Below are 19,057 nucleotides of genomic sequence, written 5' to 3'. Positions count from 1 at the left end.
TATATATATATATATATATTTACTACTGCATGAGAATGAATAATCATCTGTTTTGCTCTGAGCTCTGTACCTTACCTAGGTAACTATGTTTATCTCCACCTAATCAAAATGCTCAGTATCTACTGGGAATTTTACTACAAGAAATCTTCTCTCAAACTGTATAAAGTCAGCAAGAAAGAGTATTCATTTACACTGTTAAACTTGGCTACAAATGAAATTTGGACAAATGAAGAGGTTCCTTTGAGCAAATAAGGTGGAAAAAACTAGTAAAACTAAGCTCTAAAATGTTAACTTGTTTATTGTAGTCTCTTATTACATTCATTTATTATATTCTGGGGAACAAAAGCTGACTTTGCAATAAATTTCCTTACTCATTAAGACATAACTTTAAATGTCAGTCAGGCCTTTCCTGCTTATTCAAAAATGTTAAAAAATGATAGGCAGCCAGATCTTTACCCACATGGCTAAATAATGCTTATTCTCAATCAAAACACCACCTTCAAGTATGTACACTTTAATTAATTAAGAATACACTTCCGGCCAGCCATTTCTAGGAGTTGTAGTTTGCAAAGAATATCAAAAAAGGCTTTACATTATCTGAGATACATAAATTTATCAATGATTAGGAAGTACACTACTCTTTGATAATTTCAAAAGATTCTTAATATTGTGACTTGACTTCCTTCTATATTATTACAACAAAGATTTAGAACTGTATTTAATATCTAATAAAAAACACTTAAAGGTATTCAAATGTTATAGAAGGAAAAACAGACTGTGGCTTGACTCTAAAAATCAAGTAAAAGCAAGTGAAGATAAAGAGTAAAAGAATACTTGACACAGAAAAGAACTGAACTGGAGAAAATATATTGATTCAGAGAATAATCAAGGAATACACTAAATTTAAATCAGATGAATAAATTCTACTCCTCCTTTTGCCTATTATTTTAAAACATAGTTAATGAAATGTAATTACTCATTTATTCCCCCCTTCCCCCAATCACACTAGAAGCAATTAAGTTGAGCTGGAATTACAGCTAATTTACAACTTTCACTCCCAGTTTTTAGGAGATGTATCTCTAAGCAATTACCTGTCAAAATCATCATCTTCCAGCTCATCAGCATTTGCCCAGTCTTCATCCTCTTCTAGGTCTACCATCATTGCTAACATCTGAGGAACTAAATACAAAACAATTACTTTTACCTACGGGAACAGTTTTCTCAATTTGATTTTCCCCCTCCACCCAACACATACAAGAAAAGAAAAAATTGTGGGGAAAAAGTCTGTGATCAAATTCAAATATTCTCTTGGGAATGTGGCATAGTGGAAGGCCTTCTAGACTTGGATTCAGTGGAGATTTGTATTTGAATGATATTTACATGTCCAAATCACTTAATCTCTTTAGCAACCCCAGCTGTAATATAAAAAATATAGGTAGACTACTGCCAAAAGTTGCTGTGATAAAATTGAGATGCCTATGAAGTGATTTGTCAAATAGATAATTCCATTTTATTCTTATTCCCCCCCCCCAAAAAAAAGATTTTTTTTGGCTATGAAAATGAAAGAAATATTCATCATTTAGCGAAAAACATAGCAGTTTTAAGACTTCAATATGTCAGCAATGTTCTCTACCAGAACATAATATAGCACTTCAAACAGAACTATCACTGAAAGGATATGGAGTCAATTTTTAGCTACCAGGGCTTCAAATTTTGTCTTTTGACATGGAGAAAACAACGTGAGACTGTTAATCATTCCATAAATTCTATTAATACATGATAGTCAAACCACCTTAGAGAATGCAGTTAGTTCCTTAGTATCAAAGTATGAATGGGAGGCATGTTTGTTGACAGAGAAAATCCAGACTTCACTTGGAACATAGTGGAGAAAGGAGGTAAACCTTTGGTATCTGAGCTACTGCCTGGCAGGAAGAACCAAAGCTGTCCACTAGCCAAGGATGGAATGCTGGCTACATTTTGGAAGATATCAGTTGTGATTCCTTGAATTTACTATGACTTGGCAAGAAGGTGAATTGTGAATGAATTAAAATAAAACTAAGTGCCTAAGACCTGCAAGGAGCCAAATCTTCTGAGAATTAAATATTAGATGATCACTGATTTTATTACCAAGAGAATACAACAAAGGTTAGTAAGGGTATACTAATAAGATATTAACAATATCCAGGTTCATAGGGTAGAAAAATGTTTCTACCAAGTAATTTTCCAAGGATTTCAGTATATTGAAAAGTATTAATCTTGTTTTATAACTTTCTTTTGGAAAAATAAAGTTATGTAATAAGATATGAAATTATGATAGCGTTTGCCTAAAAAGTATCAATATTATTGTAAAACAATATTAACTAAATCCCTATTGAGCAGAAAAAGCCTATAAATATTATCATGGCATTTTTTAAATCTCAGGACAGGAACTGTCTAACTACTTTTATCTTTGAATCATCTAACATACACTACATATACTAAGTCATTAAAATATTGACAATGAATCTATATCAGCATTTTATGTTGCCACAAGATTACTTCAAAAGAAAGTAAGAAAAGGCTATAACAGCACCCACTTGTAAATACTGACAACAAATAATTCAAAAGGCAAGGTAAGGTGAGTAGCGGAGTAGAAAAACACACTGAACTTCACAAGTCAAAAGACTTGTATTATATGCAATTCCATGACTTTTTAGCTGTATAATCTTCAGAAAGGCAATAAACTTTCCTAGATCTCTCTTCAGGAGATAATTCCCCATTCTATACTAAAAATGTTCCTTTTCTTTTGATTTACATAAGAAATGCAATGTATTCCATTACGTTTTGCTTGTATTGAGTAAACCAAAAAAAATGTTTTGAATTAAAACCAAATACAAAACTAATTTATGTGATATATGCTTTGAACTCTATGTCACACCTTTACCTTTTAGCATAACTGATCTAGAAAGACTAAGGTAGTACAATCCATCCTATAGGTATTCCTACAATTAGAGCATTAAGGGGAGTCTTTTAAAAGCCACTTAGGTTTCTCTCATTCTTCAAATAAAAAAGATCCCCCAACAGCTGAAGTAAATTGTCTAAGATCACACAAGTAGCACAGCCAGGATATGAGCCTAAATCTTTCAAAACTCTATACTCAATAGATTTCTCACTATATTCTTTATGTCTTATTTCTTTTTCTCTTAAAAGCAGAACCAGCTGATAAACTCTGATTTGTTTCAGTTATCTTCATTCCTCAAAAATTGGGCCAAGAGATGAGGGAAAATTTTTTTCTAGACTTACCAAATACTGAAGATCTATTGTTTATTAAAGTTAAAAAGTCAAGAATCTTGGGAGGACACTACATCTTAGATCTCACAAAGATCTTCCATTTGTCTACAAATGACTAAGTTGCCTTCAAGTAATAAAGGACAGATTGGGCGCTATGGCCAAGAATTTTATAAAATAACTAAATGAAAGAGTTCATAGATTTGAACTTTGAGGTCAAGATTCCAATGTCCTGAAGATGAAGAAATTCAAAGAGATTAAGTGATCTACTTAAGACAAAAGAGTTAAAGTTTTTAGATCAGGTTTCAAACCTGTATTCTTTCAAATTCCAAGTCCAATACTCTATTCCTTTCCATGGCACCTCTGCCAAGAAAGAAAATTCTAACGACACAAATGATTCTAGTGATGAAGAAAAACAGAAGTTAGAGATATTTGTAGGGATACATGGGAAATAAAAGATTAAGTTAAAATTTCAAATTAATACATATGAAAGATGAATAGCAGGGTAAATGGAATTGAATATAAAAGAATGGCATAGTCCTTTTAAAGGTACTGACACAAAGTCTGAGATGCCAATGAGGGCAAAGATGAATAAAATTGAACTTTTCTTTTTGTTGTTTAAAGGAATCTGATTATTGCTAGGAATACAATAAATGCTAATTTATCATCACTAAAAAAGGGGGCAGAAATATCAAATTTTTCTCCTACTTTGTCTACTTAAAAGAACCTTTGACTATAAAAATTAGAATAAAAATAGTTAACAGGAATGTGATACCAATAATTATATAAGTGGAGAAGTGGAAGGATCTGGTTACTCTCAATATGTTCAAATCAGAGAAAGTCCTGAGGATTTATACCTCAGGGAATAGAAAGTGACTGAACAGCTGCTATCAGTGATTTTTTAAAAATTTAGAGGAAACAAAAAGAGGGCCTTTAGAAAGGAATAAATTTCTAAAAAAAAAAAAAAAATGGATTATTCAAACTAGGGTTAACAAGTTTTATAAATATCTGGTTAAATCCTAATAAATATGCATAAAATAGAACATACAGAATGGCCACATAAAAATAATTGTATTAAAATATAACCATCAAAACATGTACTACAAGCATAAAATGAGATGAAGCACTCCTAGTCTAGACAAACGTTCCAGTCAAAGTCCCAGGACTGCAAACTCAATGAAGTCAACTATGTGACATGGCAAGTAAAAATGAGAATAGACTCTTATCCTGCATTTAATAAAAGCAGTCCAATAGTACTCTCTCTAATGAGACCATCTAGAAAACTGAAACTATTTCTATATAGCACACATTTTTAGGAAGGCTATCGATAAATCGAAGGTCCTAAGGAGGATGAGGGGACTGAAGACAAGGTTGAAGCACCAGAGTAGTATATAACTTTGAGAAGGGAAAGGGAATATGATAAGTTTTCTTCAAGTAATTTTAAAAAAATTTCTTATGTGAAAAAGCATAAAACTATTTTCTGACTTTGGAAAGTGGCACTAGTAATGAGAGCAAGTGAATTTGCTAATTGTTCACAAATTTAGATTTGTTTTAATTAAGGTTTATAGTAGGTATATGCTGTCCAAAAGTAGAATGAACTGCCTTGGGAGATAGTGTGTTCAAAATATTACTTCAAGACTGGACAATCATTTGCCAGGGATGTTCTTGGGGGGAAAGAGGTAGTTCCTATTTAGATATGAGTCTTAAAAAAGGTAAAAGTAGTATCTATTTATTCTAGTTAGGGCAGGAAATGGTAATAGGGAAGGGAATGCCAACAAATCTGTCTACTTTCCCAAATAAAATTTAACATACTAATCTTTTCATTCAAGTGATTCTCTAAGATTGATAATAAAATGAGCTCTTATTTCTAATTCAGTGAGACACGTAATATAAAACTGACCAAACTTCTAAATGGTGTTAAAGTGGAGATATTATTCAACAAAATCAACTTTTTCTCAGTTAGTACAATTTAAATCAAAGTAGTTTACAAAGACTTTTTACTTACTAGCCTGTGCAACAATATTTGTATGTTTTCTCAGCATAGCAGCAGCAGTCTCAGACAGGGTCACTATTACTTCAAGGGCAAGTTGACGTTGCATATTATTGAGGTTAGTGTCTGCACATAACTATAAAACAAGAAGATCTAAGTACATTTACAAGTAAAAAAATATTTAGGAAAAAATGTTCTTACAGTGAAAGTTTACCTTTAGACTCAGCTGTAGAGTAGCTTCTAAGTGGGGACGTAAGTACTTTGGAACAGTATCTGCAATCTCAACAAGGGATTTTAGGACTGAGTCATCATTCTGGTAACAAGAGTCATTTACAGCCTATGAGAGATAGAATGGAGAAAAACTGTTATTTATACAATGCCTTTTTTCTCAAAACATCCATGTCAGATAAATAGATATAAACATTACTGTGACCAGTATTTATAGTTTAGTCACACAATTATTCATAAAAGAACTGGCGTTTTAGAATAATGTCCTACATATGATAAGCAGCAAAAAAATCTTAATTGCTTCCAGTGACCAAAATATACACTCTGGAATATCTTCTAACTTGCTTTTGACATCTGTGCTTTTTGTTTGTGCTTTCATAATGGGAAATGTATGTGCTGAGATACTGTAATGTAAAGAATGCTGGGTTTGCAGTCCTAAGACATAGGTTCAAATATAAATTTTACTGCATCTTGTGAGTTATTAGGCAGGCCAAGTAAATCTTTCTGTGTTTTGTCTTCCTTATCTGTAAAAGGATGGGAACTGGTCTAAAGTACCAGTAAGGTCTCTTCTTCCAAGTCTATGATCCTGTGTCCAAAGAAATAAACTAAAAAAATAAAAATCTACTGTACTATTTAATAACAGAAAAATTATATTTGTTAAACTCATAATAAGAAAGGAATTAAAAAGGAAAAAAATTTTTTTTAAAATTAAATAACCTGACATGGCTTAAATAGAATTTGAAAATGTCTATAAGTCTCTAATACCTATTAAAGTTCTGATTTGTTATAGATTAACACACTTTTATTAAATGAAAATATGAAGAATCCATAATGATATCTGAAGTTGTCAGAAGATACATAGAATATTATGTCATACATTCCCTTATTTTAAAAAAGCCCAAATTCGTCTAGTTTTAGGCTTGCTATGACACTTCTAATTAAAAATATCCAGTAACTTTTATGAGTTCTGTCCATTAAGTTCCCCTCTATACATTAAATCTTCAAAATGATTAATTTTTTTTCTGGGCAGAAACATTTTTTTGTACATTTCTAATCGAAGGCAGCAATTATTTATTTAAGCACCAATTTAGATATCAGCTCTAAAATCTGTAACCTTTTACTTTTAGTTAGATGCTATGCAATTAAAACAAAGTCATACTTTACTACATTTATGCTTATTCATAAAATCTTTTTAAGCTGCCTCCTTTAACAGCTAACATTTATATATAGTGGCTTTTGAGATATATGCAAGTGCTCTGCATAAGCAAAGGCTTCTCAAAAATCCTTACAGAGGATTTTCATAGATGAGTTAATAACTAAGGCTCAGAGGGGTTAACTGCCTTGTTCATAGTCTTATATTTGGTCCTTGAAACAAAATATAAAATAAAGTCTCTCCAGTCTCCAACTCTGGTACTCTTTGAAAAACATGGAACGAGGGTCAAATAAAAAAAAATTTTTAAATCATTAACAGGATTACCTCCTCCTGGTCATTTTAACTGTCATTTGTGTCATACTTTATTCTTGTACATATATTATACTTTCCATAGTTGGGACTTTTAAAGAATATCAGAATCACAAATTTAAATTTATTTTTATACATATACTTATTGGGAAATTGATACATTATTCATGGTGATCCACATTGTGAAATTTGATATATTATTCACGGTTATCAACATTGTAAAATAACCTTTTCGTCCTTCATAGAATTAGGCTAATTCTTAAATTTCATTATCAGTCCTATACCAAGACACTAATATGTAGATTCTTTCAAGTGTTATATTCTATCTTGTATCCATACCCACATGTATTCCTCTATATACTTTACCAATTTGACATCCCAAGAGTAGATTTCAATCAGGATTATCAGCATTGTATTTCAAACTCAAAAGCTGATAATGATTTTAGTCATTCCACTTTATTAACAGAACTTCAATGTCAATACAGTACACTGTACACTTTTATTTGCAGAGCAACTCAACTATTACCCACTTTGTGGGAAAAAAAAATTTAAAAGCACTTAAATCAGTTTACATTTAATACTTTGTAAAAAAAAAAATCATGTAAACTCAGTTTAATTTTAAATGTAAATATAAAGAAAGATAACATTAATCTATAGTAATTATCCTTTAGTACTTGTTTTTGGGCACTTTACCTTAAATTGGAAGGATGTTATATGGTAAATGAAAACATATTTTCTGCTAAACTCTGTTGCCAATAACATTAGCAGTAAATCTTTTTCCCCCATCAGTCAGGGGTTTTCAGTTTCAACTCTCCAAACCGATGTTACTTTTAGCTTCCAAGTCTTTCTCTTTGGCAAGGAAAGAAGGTGATAACTGGCTTTGAAGTTAAGTATTAGCTAGTGCCTGGGTTGTTCTGGACAAATCCTTAAGGTGAAACCAATTCAACTTTTATAGGAAATGGTAATAAACAAGGTCAGTATACATATGCCGTTCCTTATTTTTGAGCCTTAAGAGTTACCTCAAGAATTCATTTGAGTTTCAAGTTGAATTTCTGGCAATTTTTTGTTGTATATTCTCATATTGATACCTTTTAAAAAAGGCCACGATAATTTTGGGCACACTCTACAAATAGTGGGCACATCTGGTTCATACTTGACTTTATTTCTGAATCAATAACCAAGTGATTCTTGTTTGTTTCATTTCTTGTAGGTTTAACTGTGGAGGTGATGGTCGTATCACATTCTATTTAAAAGAGTTTGTGAACTAGCTGCACAAAATCCTACTATAATGTTTAGTTGTCATGTAGAGATGACATGAGATTCTTAAATGCTATGTCCTCAAAAATTCAGACAAATTCTATTACACTGGAAAGAGTCTGCATATTAGTGTCTTGGTATAGATCATGAAATTTAAGAATTAACTTAGTTAATTCTATGAAGGACACAAAGTTATTTCACAATGTTGATAACCATGAATAATGTGTCAATTTTCCAATAAGTATATTGTATAAAAATAAATTTGTGACCCTGATATTCTTAAAAAGTTCCAATTATGGAAAATACAAAGTTTGCTACTATATGATGTTTTCTGGCTAAGACAAAGAAATGTAAAATTTCTTATACTTCCACTTTGCCTCCCCCACACCCACACTTCATAAATAGTGATAGTGGAATGATAATAACGGAGGCAGTTAAGTATGAAGAAATCACTTTTTAGTCAATTTAAATATATATCGAACTACTTGGTATCTTTAATGTAAATTTTTTGTCCAATGAACTAGTTAAACTGAATTAAATCACTACTGTCCCAAGAAATGAAGTTAGAAAAAAAAGCCATGAGCAAAATGTTTAAGATTGTTCTGTACATTAGTAGTTTATTTTATCTATCTCTCCTAAGACCCCAGATCATTATTTCATGAACCTCTTAGTTATCCCAATTTATAGAACCCACTAGGTGAAGTGGGGATACCTCCGTAAGTTGTGAATGCTGTATAATTTTTGTGTATGTATGTATGTATGTATGTATGCATGCCCGCATCTACCAGACAGGACAGAGCTCATAGAACTTAACTAAATTCAATGTGGACTTTGCTATTTGGTCACTTCAGTGATAAGTTAGACACTGGGGAAAAAGTATAAAAAAGTATAGAGAGAATATGGCTCAGGTTTAAAAAACTGTATGCTTCTATGCAATGATTACCTTATCTCTTTGAATACTGATCCAAAAAAAAGCAACTCAGAACTAACAATTACATTCAATTAAGATCTGTCTACATAATATTTATATGCATAATAATATATATTTATATGTGTGTATAATATATACATATATATCCTTTCATTTTTGTAGAAATAAAAGTATCCTGACTATACCCTAAACTTGGAATATTTAAAACTCCACAAGACACATTTTATAAGAGACAGAGCTGTATAGTTAAAAACAAACAAACAAAAAAAAGTAGACAGTAGTATCCTTAAGGGCTACATTTTTTTCTTACCTGTAAGATTCCAGGTAACAAGTCTGCAAAGTGTTTGAGTAATGCAACATTATGCTCATTTGCAAGCACAAATGCAGCTGCAGCTCTTGCAGATAATGTCCTGATCTGCAAAGAGTCAAAACAATGTGGATCAGGAAAAATAACATTCTTTTGTGCTGTAAATTCAAATTCTTCAAAGCAGGATTCTGTTGTGTAAGCTTCTTTTTACTCTATTTTACTAATAAATCTTAGTTTTTAGTCTATTTGGAAATGAAAATACTATATTATATTTACATATATTTATATATACATTTGCTAAATTTTTATTACTGCTGGATGTGTATGTGTGTGTATGTATGTATGTGTATGTATATATATATATATATATATATATATATATATATATATATATATATATATATATATATATATATATATATATACACACACATAAGTGTGTTTGCTAAATTTTAAAGAAACATGAATTTTTATTACCGCTGGATGTTCCTGGTCTTGCATACACTGAACCAACATCCGTTTGATGACATCCAAATAATGTTGTTGTTGATTTCCAAAAATTCCAGGAAAGTTCCTAAAAATGTTATAAAAAACATAAAATAACTATGTCTTCATGTCAATGCTCAAATTATCTCTTGATAATTACCATTGACTTACTATATAATTTTGGTCTAGGGTGGAAAATGTAAGTAAAGGTAATACCACAGTGGAGCTTTAGGGCCAGCCCAGGGCCCTTTCTTGCCTGCTGTTTTTACCCTTTGTCATCACTTTGGTTCCTAGTTGGAAGCCACTTTTGGTTTATGAGATTAATAGAAATAGTGATCAAATTTGAAACAAGAATGATGACTGGGGAAGGGGCTTTTAAATATATGGTCCTACTCCCAGCAATTCAGGGTATTTGAAGTTCTTCTATATTCAATCAATGAAAAATTGAATGTATTCATTAATGTTTGATGTCAGGTGGTTGAAATAATACAACAGATTAACAACAACAACAGGCTAATCAGATACCTACATTTCTCTTCTTTTAAATGTTTAATTGAAAGTAAAAGTATACTTTAGTGAACATAGATTATGTTTCTTGGTGTGCTAATCAAATCATATCTTAACTATAACCAGGAATGAAAATAACCCTGGATGAAAATTATTATGTAATGGAGATAAGTACCCATAATGTATAATTTGTATATACATATAAATATATGTCAAACATATTTTTGGAAAGGGGAGGGAGAAGAAATTATTTTTTCTTAAATTGGGACACTATACTTTTAAAAAATCTGGATATATAGAAAGGCACATAATGGAAAGTACTTCTTGATACTACTGCCATAGCAGTAAAGAAGAAAGACTAATTTGATATATTTGAGTCCCTAATTATAGAGAAAAGCAAGATAATTCCATTTATGATTATTAGAAAAAACAGAGGTCTGGTCTATAGAAAGCATAACATATCTAAGACATTACTATCTACCTTTAATACAAAATGTAACAGCATTTAAATGTACGTGTATATGTAGATATACATGCACACACTCAACAGTATTTTAAATATCATAAAAAGTTGAACAATTAAGTTCAGAGCTCTTACAGAGAGCTGAAACAAATATTAAATGTTTTATTTTCTTCCAAAAAATTACATCAATAACTAAATCCATGAATATACCAGAAAATGTGAAGGGCAGCTTCCCGCAGTCCCACATTTTGAGAACTGACTGAATCAAAAAGGAACTTCAGACCTTCTGGCCACTGGTTATTGCCATCCTCATCTGGAAGCAGAGAAATTTAGGCAGTAAATGTATAAGTAGACTTAAAAACTGAAGTTTCTTAAAGGGTGACTCCTCATTTAGGAAAAAAAAAATGAAGTCTATTTGTTTAATAGTAGGATAATAATTTCAGAAAGATAAAGTTTAATTGCTCAAAAAGGGTCAACTCATGTGTCTCACTATTACTAAATATGTAGGTACCAAAATGTTGCTCTTAAATATAACTAAAATTTAATAGCACATTAAAAAAAAAGTTATAAAAATCTGAATTTTAATTTTTACTATCATTTTCACTTAAGACTCAAAACTATTTTAATTTCTCTTTTATAATTTAATGCAAATTTTATAGTTTAATAGCACAGAGAGAATTTTATTTCTAAGGTGACTTTTCATCAACTCATAGGGTTTTTTAAAAAGTCAACCTTTCTTACTTTGTAAGATGTTTTCAATTTAAGGATCCATTGAAGTATACACATTCATATCCATACATACTCTTTAGTTGAAATCCACAATAAAAATTTGAGTGTATAGGTAAGAAATACCATTTTGGGAATGTGAATAATGCAGTAGTTTCAAATAACTAAATTTCAATTAAATCAGCCTCAAGTAAAAAAACTCCATCATAAGTCTAATGTTAAAACAATCTGCTCCAAAGTACTTTTAAAACTCAATTTTGAAGGGAATGAATTACAAGTGATTCTAATTAATAATATATTGGATTATCAAATTGTACTTTATAGATCTGTTCTCTTTATATCAAGTCTTCCAATCTTCATCTCAAGGACCCTGAAGTTCATGTATCACCTTAAATGATACAAATTCTCCCAATTAAAAAAAATTGTTAATATTTAAGTAAACAAGAGAAAACTGCAAAGGTTCAAGAAAAAAGAATTATAAAGCATTCAAAATAAGAGTTGACTTATAAATAGGCTACATTCTAAAGGTTCTTTTACAAGTTGGTTATTTGGAATTTAGAATAATTTTTATATTATTAGTTATAATTAGTTATATTAGTTCTCTACTATCAAAAGTCTATTAAAAATAATATGCATCGAACAATAGTAGAAAATAAGTGTTATTACACTTAGAAATAAAGGGGTACCCTTTTCTAAATCCTAGAAAATGTCATGGATCCCCACTGTATTTGTATTGTTAGAATCCATTAACTAAGAAAAAAATGTAAATTTAGTGTATTATAAATTTTTTATTGCTCTTAAATGTAATAGGTCCTTTATAAATTATAAAGGCCAGTAAAAAGGCATTTGAGAAATTCAATGGGCAAAAGACTTCATTGTTTAATGTAGCTGCTTTTAAAAAAAATGTTTTTAAATACTGAGTTATTATATTGAGTCCTTAATTTTTTTTCATTGTTTTTTGGCTTGTTTTTTTTTTTTTAACTGAGGCAATTGAGTTTAAGTGATTTGCCCAGAAAGTGTTAAGTGTCTGAGGCCGGATGTGAACTCAGGTCCTCCTGACTTCAGGGCTGGTGCTCTATTCCACTACACTAACTAGCTGCCCCCATTATTTTTTTTCCTAGAACCAAATAAAGATCAGAAAATGTACTTAAGGAATGACAGCTCTTGAAATTTTAGTAGTTCCCACGGGATTCTCTAAAGATTGAGAACCACTAGTCTAGAAGTTGATGGCTAGAGTTATGCCTGTTTTTATGTCAAAATTCATGGTGTTCTTTCCAGATATAGGTATACCCTCTAATACTATTCCTTTGCATTTTGGCTAATAGGAGTTTTTTAGATTTATAAATTGAAGGAAGAAGATTGTCCTGAGACAATGAAAGAGACTTTACAAGAAAAATGTGAAAAAGATTGCTCTCTGAATCAGCCAAGTTGTGAAGAATGTAAACTGAGAGGAAAGAGCCCTTTTGAGACAGTTAATGGGTAAGTAATTTGCAGTAAGGCCATGGACCCTAAAAGGGCAAAGCAGAGTATGGAACTTGTACAGCACTCTTTCTACAACACGAATATAGCTGCTTCAAAGTAACACTGGCACTGAGGTTCAAAAAGGGCCAGTGATTTATCCATACCCATGGCTGAACAACTAGTATATCAAGAGATGGGACTTGAACTCTGTTCTTACCTTTATAGTTTAAAAGTAACTACTCAGTATCCAAATTAAAATCAATTTCAATGAGCTCACTAAAGCCCAGTTTATCAGCATTTAAATATGATGGATTAGAGGGAAATGAAACTGAAACACAATGTGCCATAGTAAGCTCTTTAAAGCTAAATAAGAGGATGTAGTTAGTGATTTCTGTCAGATTCAAAAGCATTTATTTTTATAATGGAATGAGGGAACTAGGGAAGATCAGACAAAAATAATTCAAAAAACTTGGCAACTTATAGCTTCAATTTTATCTACTGTGAATTTTCAGACATTAGCTATATCTGTAATTCAAATCTCAAAAGATTCCAATATCCCAAAATCAAGTAATTTAAAAAATGAACTGCCATTTTGTATTTTTCACAGCTTTACTGGCAGAATTAATACACTTTTACTACTGGTTTGCCAGTACTTCTAAATCTTTGCCAAAATATAAGGATAAAACATTGATATGACGTTTGAAGTGATTTTTTTCCCTTAATTACAAAGTGAGTTAAATGTTAAATATTCAGTGGCCTTATGAAAAGAGGTAAACTGATCTTATTAAGCACATCTGCATATACATTAGCTGATACATAATTTATTGTCAATCACACAGAAAATCTGAAATTATAATTATTGTATAAGGAGAAGCATAATATGTACACTTGAAGAGAGTATTCAAAAAATTTCTCAACAGTCCTCATAAGCAAACCAGGAACTTCACTCCAAAAGAAACTTAGGGATTAATATATGTAAGTTTTCTATTTCTGCATTTTCATTTCACACTTACCTATTAAATTCCTGGCCAGCTCAGCAGCAATATCACAGACTTTTTTCCTCATGCTAGACTGTGTTTCCATCTGAATAATTAAGAGTAGTTCAGTTTTGATGGCACTCTGAACATCAGAAGGAAGAGTTGGATAGACTTCCTCAAAAGCAGAGGACAAAAGACGTCGTAGGAGGACAGCAGCCATTTGTCTAGCCTAAAACAGAAAACAAATTTCGTTATCTTGTGTATTCTGGAGAAAAAAATTTCTAAGTTAATTACATTCCACACTCATTAATATATACATTTCAATTTTCATTAGTAGATTTTTACATTTCATCAGAAAATTCCTTTCCTTGATAACACTACAAATGAATTTAAGGTATATCAAAGTTTTCCATCTATTTGTTTTTGTTCACTCATAGTAGAATTTGAACCAATACTTGTCTTTCATCACTATGGAAAACCACTAAATAATGTTCCTTTTAAATTCATCTTTTCACATTAAACATAGTTCTTCAGCCCTTGCCCATCATTCTGCATGACTACCCTTTGACAAAGTAGTTTGGGAGAACGCTTTCAAGTCATTTTATTCCTTAACTAAGATCTACACAAATGAGCACACTATGGAAGCCCCTTTGGTTTTCCATTTCTAATGACTCTTCCATTTGGGAGTATTTTCTCTTTCAAGGATATGGCTCAGGTGTGGTTAAATCCTTTATTAAGCTTCTCTTATTCCACTTGTTATAAATAAGCTCTTAGCAACTAACTATTCAGACTTTTCTTATGAACTTAAACTTACATTCCAGTTATCAGTGTTACCCTTCCCCTCCAAAATAGATTTCTAAACCCAAGGTTTGGGACTATTTTTTATTTCATCTGTATTCTTAACATCTAGGCACAACATTATCCTCATGTAGTAGCTTAATATTTGTCACATTCAATGGGAATTTCCAGGCCAGCTTTACTATAAAACTTCAGGTATTTTATGCTATGTTTAAAAATCCCTTAAGTAAACTATCCGTGACTTTGGATTCCAGATAAGGACTTTATGTTAAAATACTAATACCTTAGATTTTTAATCATGCTTAAGATTCAAGTATCTTAAGATTTAAATTACTATAAATATATCATAAGTGTTTTACTACAGGTTTTTTAGAATTTTATAATCCATAGTTAAACCTCTAGCTTTTAGCTAAAAGGAGCCAAACTCAAAAATTACTTAGTCCAATATCTACAATATCTCCTTGTTTTAACTTTAAAACAATATCCTAATTTTCCAAATAAGCCAGACAGAACTTTCTACATTAACATTTTATGCATGCTCTTAAGAATAACAGAAGACCCAATACTACTAAAACTCCATTTTCCAATGTCTAGCACATAGTACATACTTAAAAAGGTTTTTTCTTCCTTTTTCTTTGTTTTCTTACCATAAGAAAAAAAAATCCTAGACCATATAACAATCTATCCTTCCAGATTTGGTGCTCTTCTTGGCCTTCCTTTCATACACTATGTACTTTCTAGTTCTCATCCATGTTGTTGATTGACTGTTAAGGAAATTAGTTCACACGGAGGATAGGTTCACACAGAGGATAGAACACTGAACCTGAAGTGAGGAAAACCTAAATTCAAATCCTATCCCAGACACTAGCTCAGTGACATCATAGAGGCAAGTTACTTAATCTCTCAGCCTCAGTATCCTGACTCATAAAATAGGAATAATAATAGCACTTACTTCCAGAGATGGTGTGATGATTAAATGAAATACTATTTGTAAAGTGTTTTTGCAAAATTTGAGAGCTATATAAACATTAGCTCATTACTAGAGTTAAGAATTTTATCATCAAATTTAGGTTCAATTCAATCTTACCAAAAATCTTGTTTTGAGATCAATTCATTAACTTAAGCTTAACTTATTTAAGAGTTTATTAAAAATATTCTAAATAATAACTCCTGTCCTCAGAGGCCCCAGAAACAGGTACTTCATTAGTTTTTTTATCTAGAAACCTAGTATCTTAGGCACAGTACCTGGCACACAGAAGGCACTTGTTGACTGATATAACTACTTGCAACTTCTTAGTGAAACCTAAGTGATAGTTCCATCTACTAAGTGGCTTCAGTGGAACACAAGATTCTCCAAGTAATGTTTTCTTGAGGATGTAAAATACCCCAATTCATCTTTGTCTCAAAGCTCAAGACATTTAACAGGCCATAACTTTATTAAGTTATGGTCAAATTAGACTAATATGAATATCAAAACACTTCAACTTCTCTGCTACCTTAAAAAATAAACACTAAGAAACTTTAAATGTTGTCTTTATTTTTGATAAAGAAAACATGTTTTCCATCTCATTCACAGCTATGGAAAACTACTAATTAACATTCCTTTTAAAGGATATATAAGAACAATAGTAAAAATAGGAGGGGAAAGTTTTCAGTAACATTTTGCCAAGACATCTGGTTATTTCCTATCAACCAAACAGGCTCTTAAAAGTTTCAAATCCAAATTAATACCAGAATTATTGATGCCGCACACATATATGTTGGCAAAAACAACATTTACATCCTAGTTCCCAAATTCTGATTTGTATTAATATTTTCATACTGATAGTTTAGTTGTTTTTAAACAGATTCTGGATGTTTTAAGATATGCCTAAAGAATCTGCCACAATTCCAATTTGTAGAGAAAATAGCTGTTTTCACATGGAAAACAAACATACTTCAAATTTAGGCAAAATGAAAAACATTCTCCATGTGTCCCCCCCCCCCCCATTGCAATGTTTTACAACAGAATACTACCCTCTGAGGACAGACATGTTTTTATCTTTGTATTTCCTAGGACCTAAAACTTTGCCAAACCTACTGAAGGTTCTTAAAGGTTACTGAAAAATCATTCATGAAACGGGATCAAGAACTTTAAGGAGCTAGTTCTAGAGGGCTTAAATCCAAAGTCTCACTGATATATGTTACGGAAGTGAGATTTAAACTAAAGCTCATATAATATCACACAATTTATTTTGTAAAAGTATATATTGATTTATGTAATTATTAGCAAATATTTAAAAATCAACTTGAATGCAGGGGGCGGCTCACTATACTCTAAAATGCCAACCTTTAATTTTTACAGGCTAAGACCTACTCTAGAAATATATGCAAAAAAAGATAATTGATGAACCAGACCCTATAGAAGATGAACTCTCATTATGTGCAGGGCAAAATTATACCATACAATCAAAATGTTTTAAAGCGACCCTAAAAGTGTTCACTAAATTGATGAACACTTTATTTAAGAAATATATGGCCCATATAATATTAACATAGAAGGAGAAACAAAGGAGACAAGAACATAGGAGAAAGGATATTGGACAAAGTTAGAAAACTAGACCACAGGTGCTAGTTTGATGCTTTCTAGCTTACAACTGAGTAAATCAAACTTTTCAAACCCCAGTTGCCTAAAATGAAAATATTTCTCTCTCACAAACACTATAATTGTTATTCATATTTCAGGAGAATACAAACAAATGACCCAAAGGCCAATTAAGAGAGAGCTGTATTGAGTGTAAGTATGCTGCAGGTCACAATGACTCAAGTATGAGAAATGCCATTAAAAAACATTGCTGTTAAGGCCAGGTAATGATCAGAAATAGGAGAGAGCCAGCTGTCACTTTGAAAGTGAAGGATAATGGACAATCATAGTTCAAGTATTATTCAGGTATTTATGAACACCCAGTTAACAACAGAAGGCCTCCAGAGACAAAGACAGGGTTTAAGGACACACGGGTGAGGCATGGATGATTGCTACCAGAAGAGGGCAGTATATCATACACAGATCCAATGATTCAGTTCTGCTTTAAATTGACAGGTACATGTATTCCTTCAAAGGAAATTATGCAATAAAACCCACAGAAAAGATGAAGGAAATGAGAGTTGGAGGATAGAGCTCAAAAACTTAGTAATACATGGCTGAAGGGGTGAAGGGTGAAGAGGCTGTCCTCCTTCCTAATTCTCAGTGCTTACAGCACCATTAGATAAGACAATAAATGACACTTTACCTAGGAAAAAAAAACTTTTAATTGTGGAAGCAGGCTGCAGCTTGGAAGTGGCATTATTGCTGTTTTTCAAGGAAGAAACTGAGCAGAAGCAAATACGCTCAGATTGTTATCTAAGTTATGGCAAAATTGATCAATGTGGATAGCCATCATCCAAGTAACAACCCTTCCATGCCTTCTTATTCTATAAGATTCTTTCCTTATCTTCTTTATAGCTATGAAACAAGGATCAAATCATTGGGGTATATGTGATCTTAATAATTTATTTGATATTTCTGGATTCGGCTTCATTTTGTTTGCAAAATGACCCAAATTCTATGGTCCTGTGAGCACACATTTGATATTTTATCTTGGCAATTTCTTAATGTCACCTAGAGTTTATATTAGATATTAAACAGCAAATCTAGACCACACACAGGACAGTTAAGCATGCAATCCTCTATGCAAAGAAAGAGCCATGTAGGTTTTATTAAATCTGAAAGCGGAGATAAGAATGCACAAAAGAAATTCTATTAAGGGTAGTTGTGAAATAAATGCTAACAACCCCAATCTAGTCTAGCAAATAAAAGAGAAGACTAAAGTTAACCTGTAACTTTTTGGGGGAGGAGGAGGGAGCAGGAGGTAGGAACTGGAAACAAAGCTTAAGGGGTAAGGCAAGATATACCTACCTCAACATCTTTTCTCATTTATCTCCACTCCTTACTACACCACATTCAACATATATTGGAAATGGAATGTATGAAAGTACAAAGTATATTTTGTAATACTTCCTAAAATGATGTAACTACATATAATTAAAGGACCGCCTTTAAATTGTGGCCTGGTAAAAGTGTGACTACATTGTATATACTGAGGCAGGACCCTAAGTCACATAAATACCATCAGTCCATTCTCCTTTTTTACTAGGAAGAGCAAAGGGAGGTAGAGAAAA

At 31.6% G+C, this 19,057-nt stretch overlaps 1 protein-coding gene across 3 annotated transcripts in view; it reads right to left on the bottom strand.

Annotated features, from left to right (window-relative positions):
• Positions 1-19,057, bottom strand: part of IPO5 (importin 5) — a 64,080-nt gene that overhangs the window by 26,209 nt on the left and 18,814 nt on the right. For all 3 annotated transcript variants that reach the window (XM_051984041.1, XM_051984040.1, XM_051984042.1), the window contains 7 exons: positions 14,099-14,291; positions 11,109-11,211; positions 9,920-10,016; positions 9,446-9,550; positions 5,472-5,594; positions 5,273-5,393; positions 1,092-1,179 (listed from right to left, as the gene is read on the bottom strand). In XM_051984041.1, the coding sequence (XP_051840001.1) occupies positions 1,092-1,179; positions 5,273-5,393; positions 5,472-5,594; positions 9,446-9,550; positions 9,920-10,016; positions 11,109-11,211; positions 14,099-14,291 (830 nt within the window). The remainder of the gene's footprint in view (positions 1-1,091; positions 1,180-5,272; positions 5,394-5,471; positions 5,595-9,445; positions 9,551-9,919; positions 10,017-11,108; positions 11,212-14,098; positions 14,292-19,057) is intronic.

This window comes from Antechinus flavipes, chromosome 3 (genome assembly GCF_016432865.1).
Source record: "Antechinus flavipes isolate AdamAnt ecotype Samford, QLD, Australia chromosome 3, AdamAnt_v2, whole genome shotgun sequence".
NCBI classification, from domain to species: Eukaryota; Metazoa; Chordata; class Mammalia; order Dasyuromorphia; family Dasyuridae; genus Antechinus; species Antechinus flavipes.
The sequence above is the reverse complement of the archived record's forward strand: the minus strand, read 5'-3'. Positions and strand labels throughout refer to the sequence as shown.